Genomic DNA, 16,008 nt, shown 5'->3' on the forward strand with positions numbered 1-16,008 from the left:
CAATTTCCCAACTATACACCCAAGTAAATACACCCAGTGGATTTTGACTTTAAGTTGTTCACACACATCCACACACATCCACACAGACAGACAGACAGACAGACAGACAGACAGACAGACAGACAGACAGACACTTGGTGATGCCTATAGCACTACTGAACCTTATCAGTTCAGTTGTGCTAAAAAAACATACATTCTCATAGCTTTTGACTTTAAGTTGTTCACACACACATCAACACACACACACATACACACACATTCCTTGATGCCTATAGCACTACTAAACCTAGTTCAGTTGTGCTAAAAAAAACATACATCATCAGCTTACCCCCCCCCCCTCCCACCCACACCAACATTTGAAATCATACAGAGATCACTTCCATCATGCAGTCTCCAGCATTATGAATTCTACTTGTATCCAGCCCTATTTGAGTGAATACCACATAAACTGTATCCATATCATGTATTGGAACACAGTATCCAGTATTGTATCCAGCCCTATTTGAGTGAATACCACACAAACTGTATCCATATCATGTATTGGAACACAGTATCCAGTAGTGTATTCCACATTGAATTCTGGTGGAAACTGCACTGGAATTATTTAGGCTAGCTTCTATAACTGTATTCTGATGTTCCATCTCTATTGGAATACACTGCCTTTATTGTACATGGATTCTGGTAGTCTCCATTATGTATTGTGAAGAATTCTACTGGATACTACCAGTATCCGTAATAGTATAAACCTCAATACACTATGTATGTATACTGGGCCAATTCACAAAGTGTAAGAATGAACAAATTTGAGACCTTGACCTTTGACCTTGAGGGTCAAGCATTAAATCAAGCCAATTTGTCTATCACAGACACATTGTATTTTCTGAGGGTTGTGTCTTCAACGAAGACTAAAAGATAGTTTGCATTGGATAATATGGGGGTAGACACTTGAATGGGCTCTTTATTAGTTTTGAGTTATGCAGAAAATAGTGTTTTTTAATTATCAATATTGTTGCCACTCAGTAAAAGTGATATGAGCTCCAAAAATAATGATTGTGTATAGTTCTTTTCTTCAAGATTACTTGTAAACAAGAAATTTGCAATATGTAAATACCTAAATGTGTATATGATAGGCAGGACTTGTCTTGACTTTGATAATTGACCCTGAAGGTGATTGCGATAAATGAATTGGCTTTTTAATTAAGAAAGTCCTAACATTAACAATACCATTGTGATACTATCATAGGCCATTAACAATACCATTGTGATACTATCATAGGCCATTAACAATACCATTGTGATACTATCATAGGCCATTAACAATACCATTGTGATACTATCATAGGCCATTAACAATACCATTGTGATACTATCATAGGCCATTAACAATACCATTGTGATACTATCATAGGCCATTAACAATACCATTGTGATACTATCATAGGCCATTAACAATACCATTGTGATACTATCATAGGCCATTAACAATACCATTGTGATACTATCATAGGCCATTAACAATACCATTGTGATACTATCATAGGCCATTAACAATACCATTGTGATACTATCATAGGCCATTAACAATACCATTGTGATACTATCATAGGCCATTAACAATACCATTGTGATACTATCATAGGCCATTAACAATACCATTGTGATACTATCATAGGCCATTAACAATACCATTGTGATACTATCATAGGCCATTAACAATACCATTGTGATACTATCATAGGCCATTAACAATACCATTGTGATACTATCATAGGCCATTAACAATACCATTGTGATACTATCATAGGCCATTAACAATACCATTGTGATACTATCATAGGCCATTAACAATATACTCATCGGATTTAGCGCTATGGCAAGGTGGTCATCCTATGAAAACATGTGAGTATTTACCTTATCAAATAAAAAAGTTATAGTCAAACACATTAAATAATAACACATTGGAATGGTTGACATGTACACATCATATAATTGATAAATAACATATTAGCTAATCAAAACTCAACCTACTTCTCCAACTGCATCTATTTTGGCACCAGCTTCCAGCAACAATTTACAGATATCAAAATGTCCACTGTCAGCAGCATAAAGTAGACTTGTCCTCTTGTACTGTAATTAAATAATACAAAACATATTACTCTTTCTGTTATAATAATGTATCATATCAATAATCACGATTGTAATCTTATTGTGTAAACAAATAATACATTTTTTGAATGTTTATTCACTTGTCTATTAATCCCTCTTGTTATCAGTGTGAAATAAACCACTTTTTGGCTGTTGCTATGGGCGTGGTCATGGTTGCTAGGGATATTTGCATATATTTTTGAATGTTTATTCAATTGCCTATTAATCCCTGTTATCATTACAACATCAGTGATCATTTGGCTGTTGCCATGGGTGGGGTCTTGTTGCTAGGCATATTTGCATACATTTTTCGACCGTTTGGCTGTTTCTAAGGGCGTGATTATTGTTGCTAGGGTTATTTGGATACATTTTTTGAATGTTTACTCACTTGCCTATCAAATGATGTTGTTATTTAATCATAATATACTGCCATTTGGTTGTTCCTAAGGGCATGGTCATGGTTGCTAGGGCAATTGTGTCAAAATCATTTGATGAAAGTCTGCAGGATATCACTTCTTAAAACATCATACCAAGTTTCAGTCTCATTGACCAAGTACTTTTTGAGATACAGTTATTGACCAAAATTCACATTTTTACACCGAATTTGCATATCACTGATGAGATCATAATATGCCTAATATTTCTTCATCTATACACCTCCAGATGCATCCCTATTAAATTTCAATGAAATTTCTGCCCAATAATTGTGGAGTTTGAGTTTTTTGACCAAAAATCACATTTTTGACCCAAGTCACACACCGGTGGTGGTAAGATCATTTTGATTTGAACAATTTCCCGACTAGACACCCAATGTAATACACACACACACATCCACACAAACAGACAGACGGATGGACAGACAGACAGACAGACAGACAGACAGACAGACAGACAGACAGACAGACACTTTGCCAAGCCTATAGCACTACTGAACCTTATCAGTTCAGTGCTAAACATTGATATGTTATTTAGAATCAACAAAGGAATCATGGTATATATTATACTGGTATATGAATGAGTATCAAATGATCAGTGGAAAAATGTTGATGTGGTTTATTACTATTACACTATATGTATCATAACACAGATATACTTAAGAACAGTCACTACTACAAAGACAATGGCAAGTACATTGAAGACTTGTTTTAAGCCATTTGCATTGTCCACTCTGATCCTCTCTATGTAGGATAAGCATTACCTTCTTTGGAGAAAGACCCTCCAGTGCTCTACCTTTCAGGGCCAAAGTTGAATTGTCTGCATGTATGATTGAGAAATGCCTGGCTGAGTGTACACTCATACAGCAGGACTACAAATGGATATATGTGTTGCAACCAGTCATAGCTGTTATGTCATTATATAGTCTCTAGCTAAATCATCTGGTGTTACACTTAATCATGAAATGAAACTCTTTATATTCTGAAATTAGCTGTAATGACAATCAATTATCTGCCACCCCTTGAGACATAGTTGTGCCATTCTATAGTTTCCCTTCCAAGATGCAAAATATAGTGTGGTGTAAACATTGTGTCTTTTTTGATAATTACATCTACACCAGATTTGATGTAAATGTATAGTTTGACCAACTGCAAACATTAAAACTATTATCTTTTCCCAAGATGGTTGTGATGTATATTAAGTCTTTCACATTAGATCTATGAAATAACTGTACAATGTAAAAACCACATTGGGTGTAGGAATGGTGATCACAGTCTCGTTATCATTATTTGGTATTAAGGCACTTCCATAAATTAAAAATAGTGTCAATAAAATATTTTGTATCACAACTAATCAAATGTATATATGGTTCAATTTGCATACATTAATCAAAGCAATTGAAAGTATTGCTGGATAGCACATAATGAAATGTTGAAATTAATTACCAAGCCTGTATGTGTAACCACCGTAAATACAGAATAAAAAACAGGAAATCAAATCTGACTGACTAACACTCAACTCCACAGCCGTGCCATAGAGCATAGGGTATATGGAAACACCCATGATGAAACATGGAAGTCATTAACTTGATGTCCATTGGAAATAAAATTATGTATCGGTCAAAGGATTCAGCTTCAGAATTGTTTTTGTCAAATAAAACCGCTCAGATGTTATGATTTACATACCACTGACACCATTTTGACAAGTTCAGTTATGAACAAATGAGCATCAAATCCTGGCAGGCTTGTAGGTTATTTAGCCAAACATAATTACATTAAGTTTATTTTTTTCATGTTTTATTGTAAAGGTAGGAGAAATATATGTTTGAAATTGACTACAAACTGACTATTCAGATTAAAACTAATTTAACAATATATCTATCAGATTTAGCGCTCTGATAGATAACTAACTTTTAGAGAATTGTATGCAATCATTGAAAAGTCTATAAAATATGGGAGACCAGTTAGGACAGCAATTGTGACTTGGAAACTGTGGCTCGTAAAACTGTGACATCTTGACCATGAATCCATTCTCGCAAGCCAGAGTTATTATTTCTATGTGCGAGGCTCGTTAATAACGTTGCCGTAAACAGACCGTGGTTTGCAACGATGTGGGAGGCTCGTTAAGAACGTTGCCATAAAACAGGCCGTGGTTTGCGACGATGTGGGAGGTTCGTTAAGAACGTTGCCATAACAGAGGCCGTGGTTTGCGACGATGTGGGAGGCTCGTTAAGAACGTTGCCGTAAAACAGGCCGTGGTTTGCGGCGATGTGGGAGGTTCGTTAAGAACGTTGCCGTAAAACAGACCGTGGTTTGCGATGATGCCATGACTCATGATAATGTCTAACTTCTATGCATCATAGCATGGATTTATTATTGAGTTTAGTTTAGTTTAGTTCAGTAAAAAAACTATATCGACAGTTTGTGTACGACTGAGACGTGATGAGATAAATCCATTCCTACTTGGTATACATTGCATAGCTCACCGTTTGGCGCAATGTACAAGTCAGGCCGCCGAGAAAGTGCCGTATCTGAGGAAATACCAGCAAAGTCTCACTGATATATACTTATCACTTTTCAAGATCAGCCGTACACACTGAAACAGTGAAATAAATACAAGTTATCCTCAACGATCCCTGTCTGAAATACCTGTCTGAAATACATAGAAGTTCATGAAGTACGGTGGTTCTCCTTCTACTCTGCCCTTGAAACTATATATCGCACGTGTGGATCGCTCGTAACGTATTTCGAAGAACAAGCTGAGAAATTCCCTACTGCAAAAGGTTTGGCAAAGACTATGCGTCAGTATGAATTCGTTGCTACAATGCACCTACTCATGGATGTAATTCCTGTCCTTACTCACCTCAGTATAGTATTTCAAGCATCAGACATTGATATAGCGATCGTACAAGCCTCACTACAAATTACGACTACGCAGTTAGAAGGATTAGTTACAGATAACGGAAAATTTCTCTCTGATCTTGAGAAAATGAAGGAAACTGACAAGTATGTCGTTTGTGGTCATGACATTAAAACAACACCTAATGTGGTAAAATACTTCGCTAACTTTAGGCGTGACTTTATTCAGATCATCCTAGAAAACCTAAGGCTGCTTTCACAAAAACTTGTTAGGGGGGGGGGGGGGGGGGGAGATCTTTTGTAAAACCCTAATTTTTTTTTCAAGTACCCCCCTGCCATATTCCGAAATTTTTCAAGTACCCCCCCCCCCCACCTACCAAAGCACCAAATATTTCAAGTACCCCCTACCCGAATAAAAATTTTTTTGGAATACTCTTCCTGTGCGTTAAAATTCCATACCAAGTACAAAACTGTACATAATACACTTAATCCCAACTTTGTCCATTTTATATATAATCAATTTGTATATTGTGTATATATATATATATACACAAACACCAGTTAAAACAAAATGATGTTATGTTAACCAGTGCATTGCCTTTCCAAAAAACATATACTTGTAAATAAATTACACTTTGAATAACTCTTGTAAGATGATGATGATGATGATGATGATGATGATGATGATGATGATGATGATGATGATGATGATGATGAAGAAAAAGGAGAAGATGGAGAACCCTTTCAAACATAAATCAAGTAGATCAAGTGGAATATCAGTCTTTCCTTTGTAATGTTTTAGAAGAGGAGGAAGAAGATGACGATTTGGATGATGATGATTTGAATGATGTTGATGATGATTTATGACTGACAATGCCTAGTGCAATATTGACATGAAAAGATAATTTATTTGTTAATTTTTTAAATTAGTATGTTTGTGTATTATTATTATTATTATTATGTGCTGCTTCAGATATGTTTTTAACAGAGATATGTTTTAAGCATTCCAAAAAAAATCCATAGTTTGTGCAAACACTACTTTATGAAAATGTTTATTGAGACTATATTGGAGTATTTGCTCATATTGTTTCAGTTCACTACCTCATTCCTGTCATATATCTTTAGGGTAACTTTATATTGAGAGTTATGTCAAAGTTTAATTTATCTTTATATTTACAAGTAATAGTATATTCATGCAAAGTTGAAAAGTATGTGCAAATAACTTATTTTACTTTTTCTCTGTTAACTCAGCTTGTGAGATATTGTCTTCTGTTTCACATGTAGCAGACTTTGCCAATATGCTAATTTTAGGAAATATTTAGAATGTGTTATTTAAAGTTTATGTTGAAAATTATAGTCATATCTATAGGATGAAAAAATACCTTGCACAGAAGTTTTTGATTCTTGTCAAGTATGTTTTAGTGCAGGTGCATCTTTTACATTTTGATGGCAGGCTGAGATGAACATTTTCCAACTTTTTTTTTTTTTTAACTTCCAAGAGCTGCAAATGTAAAATGTTGTCTGTCATATTTGTCTGTCATTTAATACTAGTAAGAATTTACATGGAAAAGTTACATATCATTGTGATAACCACAAACCAAAACACAGTCATGTCACAACGAATATTTTCAGTACAGTATAAAGGTAATTTCACATATTAAATGAACCAAATTTCAGTAGATAGTAGTGTACATGAAAGACACTGGTATTTTCAGACAAAAAACAATCTGTACCACTCAATTCGCCCATTTCAATTTATCATTACATTAACAGTTTCTTAAAAGAAAATTTAAAATTTGACTGTTTTTGTTTTTCATTTTACTAACTTGTGAGCAACTGTTGTTTGTAGCTGCTGTTGTTGTTGTTGTTGTTGTTGTTGTTGTTGTTGTTGTTGTTGTTGTTGTTGTTGTTGTTGAAAAAGGAAGACCAACATTTTAAAAGCTTATTTTCCCATGTCTGAAAAGTCATGATGTCAATTTATTTTCAGGTATCCCCCCCCCCCTACAACCCATAACATTTTTTTCAGGTACCCCCCCCCCCACACACACACACTATATATTTTCAAGTCGTTCCCCCCCCCCCCGAACAAGTTTTTGTGAAAGCAGCCTAAGTGAGAGATTTCCTCAACAATGAACCGAGTTAATAAATGCATTCGCTGTTCTAGCCATGCGGCCGCTATCATTTTTGTCCAAAGATGAACTTGGTAAAGCTTGCTAAAATAACTCTTATATTACCTATCCAAACTGCAGATTGTGAACGCGAGTTTTCCATTCAGAATAAGATCAAAACAAACATTCGAAATAGACTTGAACCTGATAGACTGGATGTCTTATCACTGATATCAGCTGAGGGACCACTGATTGACATGTTCCCATGCGAGGAGGCTCTTAAAGAATGGAAAACAGCAAAACAAAGACGCATAGAGAAAAAAATAGTGACTTTTTGTGTAGGGTCTATGCTTTACTGTGGATAATTTACAAAGATAATCAGTCAGCAATTGTTTTAACAATTAAACAGGCATCACGTTGGAGAGAGATGTGTTTATCAAAAGTCAGTGGGATACACTTTGATACAATTATCAAAGTAACCATTATGAAGTCATGAACTCATCAAGTCTTGAACAGTACATTGACAATGATTGACAGTAACAATGAACAACAGTTAGTCAGCTGTAGTTATAGAAAATATGACTCCACTCTAATCAGTTTTCACATTTGTATGTAAACACTGAAACTAGATTGGTGCAGGATTAAACTTACCTGTAATTGTGTTATATATGAGTGTTTTATTGAGTTTGTTATAGACTAGTACATTTGGTGTAATGATAAATTTTGTGATGTCCCACACAAACAAAAATAAGATGACCCAGAAAAATGCAAGTCTCGGGACACAATGTCCCACTCTGAGAAAAAGCTGGCTGCAACACTGCTGCTACAAGAAAAAATGTCTTGGCAGGGAAATGATGCACAAGTTCAAGTGTACAGTTCAACCTGCTAGTACCTCTCCAACACGGACACTTGTCAAATCATGACAAACATTTTCAAACACATATCAGGGACCAGTCAGTTTCATTTGTCTGTGGTACATATATATATTTGTTCTTGTCTCACTTTCTTTCATAATTTTTGTAAATATTACTTCATGTAAGGGTTCAAACATAATCTACATAAATTATACAAATACATGTTTTACCTAGCTACCACACTAGTTACAGAACATGCCATGTAAATGTTTGGCTGTTTCACAATCAGTGCTTCACTTATCTTACACTTTGAACTTGAAGGTTTTGTAATTGGTAATCTTCATACTATTAGATAGTTTATAAAAGAACTTAATCTAAATTGTTCTAGTCTCTTCAGTATGAATTTGTCAGAAGGGATGAATATACTTCCTATTTCGGACACTACATGTATCGACACTACAAAATAACCAAATTCAAGTTTCTATTGTACACTAGGTATGACCTCCTAAAGTTCTCTATCATATCAGTGACTTTACTATATATGCAATATCAATGCCCCTATACCAATGTTACAGGCCCATTTTTATAACATGGAAAACTTATTTAAAAAGGTTATATTTACTTTAGCTTTTCGATGCTTGGCAATATATATCTCAAAGGCTATGAATAACCTAAAAATTACCTAAATAGAAACAAAAAACTCCAGATCTGCCAGGGGTGAAACCCCTTGGACTATCTCACCCCGGAGGCCACTCATTCGTTAAACAAACAATAATATTCACAAAAATTGGTAAAAAAAACTTCAAAGGCCTCTGGAGGGAGACCCCCTAGGACCCCCATAAGAGGTAGACATGTCCCAGTCTCAAATCAAAGTTCTTTCCTCCACCTCTTTCTGTCAAGATGCTTGAAAACTTTATTTTAAAAATGTTTCAACCTTATGGAGTTGCTTTTTACATGTTAGAACTGTCTTGTAAAGCTTGTAAATTATTGTCTGAGTTCACTAATCAAGTTTCCGAATTGCATTTTCTGTGTTTCATCATACCATGGCATAAAAACTGTCAATGATGTTTATATTTAATTGAAAATCAAACATGTATTGAAATATGTAGTTTTCTAAATATAATCTGTGTGATAGACCAGCAAATTTTTACTCTCTTTATAACCCTGTGCGAAAACCAAACAGAAAATTGTGGCAACAAAAGTAGGTGTTCAACATAGGCGTCAAAAAAAAATTCGGATATCTCAAAGAAGGAAAGAAAAAGTTGCCAGTATAGGCGAAGGAGAAAAAAAATAATTCACAGGCAAGCAGGTGGAAAAAAAATAATGACTCCACCAATTTTCCAAGCCCTCCCCCCCCCCCTAGGATATCAAATGGTCTACCCCTAAGTAAAGATTTTTTAAACTTGAGATTAACTAATTTGACGGTACTTGATTGATTATGAAGATTGCAGTCAGGATCCTACATTTGACTCAAGCTCGGTGTATATTAAAGCTCAGTGTATATTTCATTCCCAATACTTTCCAACAAAAGTTTGTAACATCAAAACAGAATCTTTATCTAATGAAACACTTACAATACATTTAAAGAAATAATTTCGAATGAGTCATGGTTGTAATTCAAAGCTTTTTTTGAAATTGTTTCATGTTAATCCTGATATTTTGTTAATCCTGATATTTTGTTAAACCTGTGATTTATACATTGGTTTAGCCTGTGTTTTATTATCTATATACATTATTTCATATAAAACAAAACTAATCTATGAGATCTATCCTGAAAATTAGGATAATATATAATATCTGGCAATTATTTTAAAATCCAATATTCGTATAAAACTTAAACTTATTAATTATCTGATTTGATTTTAGACTCAAAGAGAGTAAATATTTTAACAAGTCATTGAGAATGACATAGTCCCCGCTATAATTGGGTTTTAAGGAATTATCACGACTCTGATCACGCAACAACACTTGTGAACCTAAATCAAACAGACTTAGATATGTTCTGTCTGCTTGTTGGGCATGGAACATGCCTACAAAAATAAAGGATTGGTCGGGTATGGGGGATCATATCAAGATGAAAATGGATATGCACATATATGTCATAGAACACTGTCCTAATACCAACTTTGAATGTGATCTGTTCAAGCATGTCTGAGTTATGGCTTTGGACATAGAAAAATCGCAAACAAAATGGCTGCCAGGCAGCCATATTGGATCGTATCACAACAACAATGTATATGCACATGTATGTCATAGAACACTGTCCTAATGCCAACTTTGAATGAGATCTGTTCAAGCATGTCCGAGTTATGGCTTTGGACATGGAAAATTCACACACAAAATGGCTGCCAGGCAGCCATATTGGATCGTATCATGACGAAAATGGATATGCACAGGTATGTTATAGTACACTGTCCTAATGCCAACTTTGAATGAGATCTGTTCAAGCATGTCTGAGTTATGGCTTTGGACATAGAAAATTTGCAAACAAAATGGCTGCTAGTCGGCCATATTGGATCGTATCATAAAACAAATTGACGTGCATATGTATGCCATTGTATGTTGCCCCTGTACCATGTTTAAAAAAAATTGGTCCAGGCATCTCCAAGAAACGGCTGCGGAGGGACGGACGCACAGACGGACGGACGGATGCACAGACGCACGGACAGACGGAACCCATTCCATAATTCCCCGCCCCGGAATTCGTCCGGCGGGGACTAATTACAGCATCTTTATCTGATTTTGTGATTTTTAACAGTAAATTTTGGAAAGGATTCTTGATGGATTGCTTTTAACTATGTACTGTAAATTAATCTTTTTTTCGTTTTTTTCTTTCTAAATGCCCAGCCCACTGCACTCATCTCAGCCAGGTGTCATATCACAGGGAGCCCAGGAATGTTGTTATAAACAAACAAACAAACAAACAAATAAACAAATAAATAAATAAATAAATAATAAACAAAAAAACTAAATAAATATACATGGGATTCTAAAGTAATGGATAACTATCAATAAACATATATGTATGTATATACCGGTCTCTGAATGAGAAAATATAGGATATATTTCTATATATACCATCTATATGTTGTTAGTATAAATAGGATATATAGAAACAAATAGTCTATTATTTCAATAGTATACAGACATGTATATACATATAGACATGTTTATAGACAGTTATCCACAAGTTTAAAATGATCTTTCATTTACCCATGCATATTAATTTATTTTTTCTTCATTTATTTACTTGTTTGTTTGTTTGTTTGTTCGTTTGACTGCAACACGGTTCTTGTGCTCCCTGTGCACAAACATGAAGTAGTGGGTTCTTGCCTGTGTCAGTAATTATTTCAGTACTAAACTGATAATTTACTAAAACCCCAATTTGTTCTTGTTCTATAACGTACACATATATTTAATTTTGTTCCTCACATTTTTGCTCTGGCATTTTTTAATAAGACTGTTGCTATTACATTGCACCAGGCCTTGATATCATTGAGTTGAGTCCAAAATGTTGACCAATGCTTGAATTTCATGGTATTTTACTAGCCTATACTTTAGTTTACTATTAAGTTAAATGGAAATACTCAACTGACATTTTCCTATGCCATTAAAACAGATTCACATTTATTGAGCAGATTTTGTAGACATTTGACGGGAACATTCTTAGTACATGATTATCTCATTAGTGATATGCAGATTACAGGTGTAGCCAACGAAGCTGTTCATGCAAAAAGCTGTTCATTAACGATTCTTCAATGTGCGGGCAATTTCAAAGCTTGGCCAGAGGGAGGGGAAAAATAGCCCAGTATTTCAGCGGGCAACATATATTTCAGCTGTAAGATATGGGGAAAGGGGAAGACAGTGGGCAAAGCAGGAGTTTTTAATATTTGTTCACAAAGTTAGTGAACAAATTTTACTATTTTTTTACAATATTCACAAGAGGCAAATTAATTGTGTAATACAATAGTTTATGTTTGACCACGTATGTCATCGAAACTGGTGAGGCAGTGCATTGAGATTGCAGCACAATCTAATATGTCAACTGACAACTGTCATTACGTATATATTACATGTAGAAGGAGAAACTGTTTTGTTGTGAGTATATCAAACAGCATCCTGAGTAAATTTAACATTAGAGCTTCAATGAATAGTGGACAGATGCCATATGTCTGGTAGAGGGTAGCGGAGAGAGGTGAAACCTTGGTGAAAATTGTGGGGAGCGGGCAGTGGGCAGGCACATCTGTTGGGAGGACAGGTTGTGTAATATCGTAGTGGGGAGGGCTGATACGTACAGCTTTCATTTTCCTCTCCAATCTTGAATCAAATGTAAAAAGTGTTTATTAGCTATGTTTTAACTTTCTGAAATAATTTCAGAAAAATGACTCATTTGCTGCACCTGAAATTACGTCTAAAAATGTGTCTTTTTGTCAAAAATCTATCATTCTAAAATACCTAGCAGATTGGGCAGGAATTTCATGGGGCTGCCTCTGGAGAGGTGTAGATGAAGCTGCATTCACAACATGCTGATCCCATTAGTGATATGCAAATTAGGTCTAACCATTTTTATAAAGTGCCAATGACGTTGTACATAGCACAACTGTTGATGATACAGTTTAATTTTCTGTAATGATTAACGTGGTCTTCTTGCTAGACATACATTCTTTCAAGATTTATTCCCATGCCTTCCCATCCATGGTGTTAATGTTATACCTGCTATATACACCATCATTTAAATATTACTATGGGCACTATCTTGTTTCTCGGCATACAATTTCGCAATGCTCATTCATTTACCTTCCCATCACCAGTGTTATTTTGGCATTATACGTCATTGTTTACCTGTTGCTATGGGTGTGGTCTTGTTACTAAGGGCATTTACATATTCTACAATAATGTTTATTCACTTGCAATCCCATCCCTGTTATAATTGTCAAGAAACCTATCATTTGACTGTTGCTAAGGGTTTGGTCATAGTTGCTAGGGTCAATTACATAAGTATGACACATTCACTATTTGCAGACTCGCAGTAACACTTTCAGAATCATAACCAAATTTCATCTCCAGTAGTTAGAGAGGTAAAGTTCAATACCAAAATCACTGCATCATCTACAAGACAGACATACAAACAGACAGACAGACAGACAGACAGACAGACAGACAGGCATTTTACATTGAACCAAAGTGTAGTTCAGTGTTTAAGTTAGGTACAAATGTAGGCACAGTTTTCAAACAACCTCAGGGAGAGATTAATTCCAGTTCCATTCACACACAATTGTCATTATGTTAAGTACCCCATAAAAATTCTCATGGTTTAATTAGATCAATAAAGCAATAATTTCTGTATACTCTTTTTGCCTGACTGGCATTTCAACTAAAGAATCATGTTTTTTTTAGCTCTAATAATTTCTAAAGGGATGTAATTAATATCACCTAATCTACATCCCCAGAAACATCCCTGTGATAGTCACTACATGAAAGATATCGTATCCCTGTATTGACAGATAATACTAATACCTACATCCTAAGAACACAACAGGTTGAATATACCATACTGGACTGTTCTAATTTAACTTGTTTCATCAGTGGTTTAGTCTAGTTCCTATACAGTATCGTTATGATTTATACCTTCACTTACAGTATAGTGAAGGCTCTGATGAAAGGTGTTAATTATGGCTCAGCCTCATTGTGAGTAAAACATGAACAGCACAAACCACTAGTAATAAAGGGGTGTCATCACTGCTCATTAAATATTAATTTGGTACAGCTGTTTTTACAAAATCCAATGTCCAACAAGAACTCCACCGCAGGTATGTTTAAACTAAATCACTTGGGGACTCAACAACATAATCATGTTTATATGAATGCTGTATGAGGGAGCACAGGAATGTGTGCTGATTGAGGGACTTAGGGGTAGACCATTCGATATCCTTGGCAGGACTGGAAGATTGGTGGAGAGTCATTATTTTTTTTCCCACCTGCTTGCCTGAGAATTATTTTTTTTCTCCTTCGCCTATGCTGGTAACTTTTTTTTTCTTCTTTGCTTCTTTGAGATATCCGGAGTTTTCTTTACGTCCATGTTGAAGGCCTACATCTGTTGCCACAATTTTCTGTTTGGTTTTCGCACAGGGTAATACAGAGAGTAAAAAGATGCTGTTCTATCACACAGATTTTATTTAGAAAACTACATATTTCATACATGTTTGATTTTCAATTAAATAAACATCATTGACGTTTTTATGCCATGGTATGATGACGCACTGAAAATACAAATCGGAAACTTGATTGGTGAGCTCAGACATTCAGATAGACCGGTAAGTTAAGGGTCTCCCCCTAGAAGCCCTGGAGGTTTTTACTTCTATGGGCAATGTTTAGGCTATTCACAGACACTTTCAGACAATAATTTGCAAGCTTTACAAGACAGCTCTAACAATTGTAAAAAGCAACTACTGTCAATTTGGTAGTCAAGATTCAATGTTTGGTAGTCTATATACCTTTGACTACTGCCAATTTGGTAGTTAAGATACAATGTTTGGTAGTCTATATACCCTTGACTACTGCCAATTTGGTAGTTAAGATACAATATTTGGTAGTCTATATACCCTTGACTACTGCCAATTTGGTAGTCAAGATACAATGTTTGGTAGTCTATATACCCTTGACTACTGCCAATATGGTAGTCAAGATACAATGTTTGGTAGTGTATATACCCTTGACTACTGCCAATTTGGTAGTCAAGATACAATGTTTGGTAGTCTATATACCCTTTACTACTGACAATTTGGTAGCTAAGATACTATGTTTGGTAGTCTATATACCCTTGACTACTGTCAATTTGGTAGTCAAGATACAATATTTGGTAGTCTATATACCCTTAACTACTGCCAATTTGGTAGCTAAGATACTATGTTTGGTAGTCTATATACCCTTGACTACTGTCAATTTGGTAGTCAAGATACAATGTTTGGTAGTCTATATACCCTTTACTACTGACAATTTGGTAGTTAGGATACAATGTTTGGTAGTCTATATACCTTTGACTACTGTCAATTTGGTAGTCAAGATACAATGTTTGGTAGTCTATATACCCTTGACTACTGCCAATTTGGTAGTCAAGATACAATGTTTGGTAGTCTATATATCCTTGACTACTATCAATTTGGTAGTCAAGATACAATGTTTGGTAGTCTATATATCCTTGACTACTGTCAATTTGGTAGTCAAGATACAATGTTTGGTAGTCTATATACCCTTTACTACTGCCAATTTGGTAGTCAAGATACAATGTTTGGTAGTCTATATACCCTTGACTACTGCCAATTTAGTAGTCAAGATACAATGTTTGGTAGTCTATATACCCTTTACTACTGCCAATTTGGTAGTCAAGATACAATGTTTGGTAGTCTATATACCCTTGACTACTGCCAATTTGGTAGTCAAGATACAATGTTTGGTAGTCTATATACCCTTGACTACTGCCAATTTGGTAGTTAGGATACAATGTTTGGTAGTCTATATACCCTTGACTACTGCCAATTTGGTAGTCAAGATACAATGTTTGGTAGTCTATATACCCTTGACTACTGACAATTTGGTAGTTAAGATAAA

At 35.1% G+C, this 16,008-nt stretch overlaps 1 protein-coding gene across 2 annotated transcripts in view; it reads right to left on the reverse strand.

Annotated features, from left to right (window-relative positions):
- Positions 1-16,008, reverse strand: part of LOC144453241 (putative palmitoyltransferase ZDHHC13) — a 194,533-nt gene that overhangs the window by 134,425 nt on the left and 44,100 nt on the right. For both annotated transcript variants that reach the window (XM_078144511.1, XM_078144512.1), the window contains exon 3: positions 2,029-2,127. In XM_078144511.1, coding sequence (XP_078000637.1) covers positions 2,029-2,127 — 99 coding nt within the window. The remainder of the gene's footprint in view (positions 1-2,028; positions 2,128-16,008) is intronic.

Source organism: Glandiceps talaboti (genome assembly GCF_964340395.1).
Source record: "Glandiceps talaboti chromosome 19 unlocalized genomic scaffold, keGlaTala1.1 keGlaTala1_19_unloc_1, whole genome shotgun sequence".
Lineage (NCBI taxonomy): Eukaryota > Metazoa > Hemichordata > Enteropneusta > Spengelidae > Glandiceps > Glandiceps talaboti.